The sequence below is a fragment of the Dama dama genome, chromosome 24 (assembly GCF_033118175.1).
Source record: "Dama dama isolate Ldn47 chromosome 24, ASM3311817v1, whole genome shotgun sequence".
In the NCBI taxonomy this organism is placed as follows: domain Eukaryota; kingdom Metazoa; phylum Chordata; class Mammalia; order Artiodactyla; family Cervidae; genus Dama; species Dama dama.
The window spans coordinates 48,229,226-48,236,127 of record NC_083704.1 but is presented as its reverse complement, the minus strand read 5'-3'; the positions used below and the strand labels follow the sequence as shown (position 1 = coordinate 48,236,127).

Below are 6,902 nucleotides of genomic sequence, written 5' to 3'. Positions count from 1 at the left end.
CGCGGCCGCTCGGCCCCCGGCGAGGGCGGTGGAGCCAGCGAGAGAGGGCGGGTCGGGGTCAGCTGCTGCAGGCGGGCGGGTGCGGAGAGCTGTGGGCGGCCGCCTCGTCTCTTGCCACCGCCCTCCGTTTGCCACGATGCCGGGGATCGACAAGCTGCCCATCGAAGAGACGCTGGAGGACAGCCCACAGGTTAGGCGGCGGGAGGCGAGGGAAGGAGCGGGGCTGGCCGACTCCAGGCCTGGCGCGGCCGTGGCCGCAGGTGCCCGCCCTGGCCCAGGTGGGCGCCGCCCCCCAGTATCCCTGCCGGTCGCGGGCGGCGCCCGGAGCTGCCGAGGCCGGGCCGCCCTCCCGAGGCCCGCGTGGGACTGTGTCGCTGGGCCGAAAGCCGCGCTCGGGGTCTGGGAGTCGGCGGGCGGCGACCGAACCGACGCCGCCGTGGCTGGTGGGCCCCGGCGGTCGCTACGCGCGCGGGGCTCCCTTGTATTTGACAAAAGATGCTTTTTAATTGCTGTGATGTGAGGTGATAAATCCAGATCCTGGAATTTTCTTTTCGAAAACCTCTTCGGAGGAAATGCAGGAGGAGAAAAGACCCTGTAGACTCAATGATTTCTGACCAGGCTAGGAAAGGACATGGACAATTTTGGGGGGGAAATACTGAAAGTCTGTTGATTAGCTCGTGCGGAAAGCCCTCGGCGAAGCCCGTCACAGATCCCAGAGCCTCCGGGCCGAGTGTCGTGACCCTGAGTGCAACCGCTGTCACTCGGGCCGTGCACGCCGAGAGGTGGATGGCGCCTTTGCGGCTCCACGACTGCTGCGCCCGGGTTGCAGACTCGGCTCTAGTAAACTCATCAAAATAAAAGCCCCGTGTTTTGTGCATTGGGGATGATGCTGGGGTGGTTGCTGTAGCTTAAGACAGTCTCTTCCTTAAGACAGGAAGACGTAACAGGGACTTATGTTTTCAGTGCTGAAGAATGAAATCAGCTATGTTAAGAAAAACATGCTGGTGGGGGCTGGAACTTGGGCTGAGAAACTTCATCCCTAGGCCTGTCCTCTTACACAGTAAGGGATTCGAGACGATGTTGCTGTTGGGCTACCACTTAGAATGAAGATAGTTTTCCGAAATGTTCGTTTAGAACTACAGTTACACATATTTCATGTGTCTTGATGGTTTAATATGACTCCAGAAGAACAGGAGGGAGAGGCTAGATCCCACTTTCCTGTATGTCTTATCTGCCATGGATATGGTGCCAGTTTTGACTGCCAAGTTGGAGTTGGGCTCTGATTGTAGAATTGATTGGGTTTTTTTTTCACGCTGAAAGTTATCTTCACAGGCCTGATCCCTGCTGGTAATGTACTCTTATCAGCCTATACTGACACAAAGAGAGACCGACTTCTTGGCTTATTTTGACTGCCAGAATAATAGCCAGTTCACATATTTAATGACTTCTGTAGTATAAAGTTATAAGCTACATTTGTTTCAGATGTTTAGCAAAAATTTTCTGGGATGTATTGGTCAGGTACACTTTGTCATTTTATTTTTTTTATAAGACTCAACAGGCTGCCTTACCTTTCTTCTCTTACCTGGCCTGGCTTTTACAGCTGCTCATAAAGACTGCTCAGAATGGGTTACACAGTGCCCTTAGCCATGACTTACGAGGAGGGTATAATCTATTAACTTATCTAATTTCTTGAGTTTTCACACAGTAAGTTTACAACTTGAGCATTAGTTTTGTTTTGTTTTGTTTTTCTGTTTTTTACAAGCATGTGCCATATTAGTATTAATTTTTAATGAAATAGCCACATTGATAGTCTTTCAATTTCTAGAAGTAATAAATCTGAACTAGTTAATATTTATGTGGGAAAGTTAATTGGGACAACTGAGATTTAGAAAGGGAAGACATTGGGAAGCAATTCTAGGGGAAAACTTGTGGCAAGAAAGAAAGCCCTGGATTTGGGATTTAGGATATAAGGGTTTTAATCTTTACTGCCAGTTGGTACCTTCTACTTTATGGCAAGTCACTTAACTCTCTAAATTTCACCTGTTATAGATAGTGAAAGTTTTAATCTTTGTACTTGATTATAAAAATAATAGTTGTTTGCTTCAGAAAAATTAAAGTTACGGAAAGCACAGTTACCTGTCTAGTATTCAGCAGCAAACTCTGTTAATAGTTTGCTTTCTTTTTTGTAGATTTTTTTCTTTCTCTTACACCTTTTAATGTGATTGAGATTATATTGTGCATAATGATTTTTATTTGGCTTTAACTACACATCATAACTTAAGTATCTTCACACATTATTACATACTGAATAAACAACTCAAAGGTTGCGTGTTTCCTTGACTGACTTAATATGGTTGTCCTGTTGTTGGACTTTTGTAGTTTTATATAGAGAGCCGAAATTAATGCTTTGGGACATAAATTTTTGTTCTTATCTGGACTGTTTATCTAACATCAGTTCAGTTCAGTCCCTCAGTCATGTTGAACTCTTTGCGACCCCAGGGACTACAGCATGCCAGGCCTCCCTGTCCATCGCCAACTCCCGGAGTTTACTCAAGCTCATGTCTATTGAGTCAGTAATGCCGTCCAACCATCTCATCTTCTGACGTCCCCTTCTCCTCCCGCCTTCAATCTTTCTTAGCATCAGGGTCTTTTCAAATGAGTCAGCTTGTCGCATCAGGTGGCCAAAGTATTGGAGTTTCAGCTTCAACATCAGTCCTTCCAGTGAACACCCAGGACTGATCTCCTTTAGGATGGACTGGTTGGATCTCCTTGAAGTCCAAGGGACTCTCAAGAGTCTTCTCCAATACCACAGTTCAAAAGCATCAATTCTTCGGCGCTCAGCTTTCTTTATAGTTCAACTCTCACATCCATACATGACCACTGGAGAAACCATAGCCTTGACTAGACGAACCTTTGTTGGCAAAGTAATGTCTCTGCTTTTTTAATATACTGTCTAGGTTGGTCATAACTTTCCTTCCAAGGAGTAAGCGTCTTTTACTTTCATGGCAGCAGTCACCATCTGCAGTGATTTTGGAGCCCCCAAAAAGAAAGTTTTCCACTGTTTCCCCATCTATTTGCCATGAAGTGATGGGACCAGATGCCATGATCTTAGTTTTCTGAATGTTGAGCTGTAAGCCAACTTTTTCACTCTCTTCTTTCACTTTCATCAAGAGGCTCTTTAGTTCTTCTTCGATTTCTGCCATAAGGGTGGTGTCACCTGCATATCTGAGGTTATGGATATTTCTCCCAACAATCTTGATTCCAGCTTGTGCTTCATCTAGCCCAGTGTTTCTCATGATATACTCTGCATATAAGTTAAATAAGTAGGGTGACAATATACAGCCTTGATGTACTCCTTTCCCAATTTGGAACCAGTCTGTTGTTCCATGTCCAGTTCTAACTTGCTTCCTGACCTGTATACAGGTTTCTCAAGAGGCAGGTCAAGTGGTCTGGTATTCCCATCTCTTAAAGAATTTTCCACAGTTTATTGTGATCCACACAGTCAAAGGCTTTGGCATAGTCAGTAAAGCAGAAATAGATGTTTTTCTGGAACTCTCTTGCTTTTTTGATGATCCAGCAGATGTTGGCAATTTGATCTGTAGTTCCTCTGCCTTTTCTAAAACCAGCTTGAACATCTGGAAGTTCACGGTTCATGTATTGTTGAAGCCTGGCTTGGAGAATTTTGAGCATTACTTTGGTAGCGTGTGAGATGAGTGCAATTGTTCAGTAGTTTGAGCATTCTTTGGCATTGCCTTTCTTTGGTACTGGAATGAAAACTGCCCTTTTCCAATCCTGTGGTCACTGCTGAGTTTTCCAAATTTGCTGACATAAAGAGTGCAGCACTTTAGCAGCATCATCTTTTAGGATTTGAAATAGCTCACCTGGAATTCCATGACCTCCACTAGATCCGTTCATAATGATGCTTCCTAAGGCCCACTTAACTTCACATTCCAGGATGTCTGGCTCTAGGTAAGTGATCAAACCATCATGATTATCTGGGACGTGAAGATCTTTTTTGTACAGTTCTGTGTATTCTTGCTACCACTTCTTAGTATCTTCTGCTTCTGTTAGGTCCATCGCATTTCTGTCCTTTATTGAGCCCATCTTTGCATGAAATGTTCTCTTGGTATCTCTAATTTTCTTGAAGAGTACTTTAGTCTTTCCCATTCTATTGTTTTCCTCTATTTCTTTGCATTGGTCACGGAGGAAGGCCTTCTTATCTCTCCTTGCTATTCTTTGGAACTCTGCATTCACATGGGTATATCTTTCCTTTTCTCCCTTGCTTTTCACCTCTCTTCTTTTCACAGCTATTTGTAAGGCCTCCTCAGACAGCCATTTTGCTTTTTTGCATTTCTTTTTCTTGGGGGTGGTATTGATCCCTGTCTCCTGTACAATGTCATTGTACAGGATTTATCTAGCATATAGTCTAAGAAGTTGATAATAGAAAGGAGGAAAACTTTTAAAGCTCCTGATATAGATGTATTTATTAGATTATTTAATCCTAATCAAACGTGGCCTGCCAACTGCTATATAAAATAGAACTTGGAAGTTGTGAAAGACTACCCTGAATTACAGTTATTTTTAGTTTTGTTGTGTGCGCCAAGTTGGTTTAGTCATCTCCAACTCTTTGCGACCCTGTGGACTGTAGCCTGCCAGGCTTCTCTGTGCATGGATTCTTCAGGCAAGAATTCTAGAGTGGGCTGCCACCTTGGGGTTCTTCCCAACCCAGGGATCAAACCTTGGTCTCTTACGTCTCTTGCGTTGGCAGGTGGGTTCTTTACCACTAGCACCACCTGGGAAGCCCCTCTTTTTAGTTTTACTTTACAGTAACTAAGTATTAAAACAGAGGTATGTTTGCAAGTCCAAATCCAGATAATTGAACAAAAACATTTTTAGCTTTTATCTTGCTCAAACTGTACTATTCTGCAAAAGATATCATTTGTTGAAGTAGGAAATCTGAAGCCTATACTAGATACCTTATCCATGTTTATATATTGTTTTTAAGTGAGAAACTTTCTGTTTAGTAAGAACAGAAGTGAAGTGAAGTCTCTCAGTCATGTCCGACTCTTTGTGACCCCATCTTCTGTAGCCTACCAGGCTTCTCTGTCCATGGGATTTTCCAGGCAAGAATACTGGAGTGGGTTGCCATTTCCTTCTCCAGGCAATCTTCCCCACCCAGGGATCCAACCCAGGTCTCCCACATTATAGACAGACGCTTTACCGCCTGAGCCACCAGGGAAGTCTCAGTAAGAACAGAGATGATCTTTAAAAAATAATTGATTTGATGTGTAGATAAATATCAATGATTCACCCAAGCTAGAACTGGGAAGACAAACTTCAGTCTCAAATGGAGGCTTTTCTCTTTGGCATAATGTGAAATACTCATAAAATATGAGGCGTACTTTTTAAAATTCACATTTTTATATCTCTTATATTGAGATGCCTCTTATACTTGATGTTGTTTTACTTGTAATTGCCTGCAAATGTACACACTTGGTTATTTCTCCTAGTCACATGGCTGACCAAGTGCAACTTTTCAATGTTGAGCCAACAAATCAATTTAACAACCACTTGAAGGATTATCAGTCTTGTTTTTTGTCTGAAAATATTTCTTTGACAGCTGGTAAAATGAAGCAAGTGTTGCCATCAAAACTTGCTGACTGGATATCAATAGTTTGGAAGAAAATACTGAAGATAAAAGTGGAGCGCTTCTAAGAAATATTTGTCACCTGCTTGTGGTACAGAATAATACTGGATGTGAAAACATGGCTAGTGATGACTCTTTTTTTTTTTTTTTAGTGATGACTCTTATGTCAAAAAAATACAAGAGTTGAAATTACAGGGACTTCCATGGTGGTCCAGTGGTTAAGACTCTGTACTTCCAATGCAGGGAGCACAGGTTCAGTTCCTGGTCAGGGAAAGAAACATGCAGCATGGTGCAGCCAAAAAAATAAATAAAGTTGAAATTTTAGAGCTGTATTAATTTAGGCAACTTGTGTTTTCTTTTTTTGTGTTTACGTGAGAGTTACATATAAAATTCTGCCAAAGATCTGTTCCCATGAATATAAAGTAAAAACTTCAAAACATAAGAAAATCTGAATTCATAGCTTAATTGCCAGCATTATTTTGTTTGTTATACGTGCATGCTCAGTTGCTCAATCATGTCCACCCCATGGACTGGGGCCCATCAGGCTCCTCTGTCCATGGTGTTCTCCAGGCAAGAATACTGGAGTGGGTTGCCATTTCCTACTTCAGGGGATCTTCCCAACCTAGGGATCGAACCTGGGTCTCCTGCATTGCAGGCAGATACTTTACTGTCTGAGCCACCATAAAACTGGTGCAGCTCATAGTGGATGTCATCATCGATTCTATGAAATGGTACCATATTGATTGCATTTGTGTAAGCTACTAACTTTAAACAGTCATTATACAATTTTGAACTTGATATTATGAACTTAAAAACACAGGGAAGCTATTTCAACACTGTTTGAGGCTAAGAACATCTTTTTAAGTTTACTACCTGTTTTTGCATAATGTTTTATTCCTTGAATTAGAATGATCATTTTTTGAAGATAAAAAGAAAAACCTAAGTGGCAGATTTTTCTTAGGAATGGAATTACCTAAACAAGATTTCATGACATTTTCTTTTTTACATCTTAAAATAGCACTTGGGGAATGGGAGTAGGGCACTAGAGCTAAAAAGAAAAAAAAAAAATTCTGTCAGACTTAAGTCTCTGAAGCATAATTTGGTTTCTTTTCAGATCGTATAAATTTTTTTCATTTTTAAATCTCGGGGGCATTGGGAAGTACCGGACTGAGATAAGCTGGATTCATATACGGGCAGGATTTTGTGCTGCTTTTTTTTTTCTTCAATCATAGTGACTTAGCTGCTGCTTCTGAAA

The 6,902-nt window shown here is 42.2% G+C and overlaps 1 protein-coding gene across 2 annotated transcripts in view; it reads left to right on the top strand.

The window, feature by feature from the left end:
- Window positions 1-19: 19 nt before the first annotated feature.
- Window positions 20-6,902, top strand: part of APPL1 (adaptor protein, phosphotyrosine interacting with PH domain and leucine zipper 1) — a 32,689-nt gene continuing 25,806 nt past the window's right edge. Inside the window, exon 1 of one of the 2 annotated variants that reach the window (XM_061128318.1) lies at window positions 20-190. In XM_061128318.1, the coding sequence (XP_060984301.1) occupies window positions 137-190 (54 nt within the window). In that variant the 5' untranslated portion in view covers window positions 20-136. The remainder of the gene's footprint in view (window positions 191-6,902) is intronic. The other variant, XM_061128317.1, reaches the window with a different exon arrangement.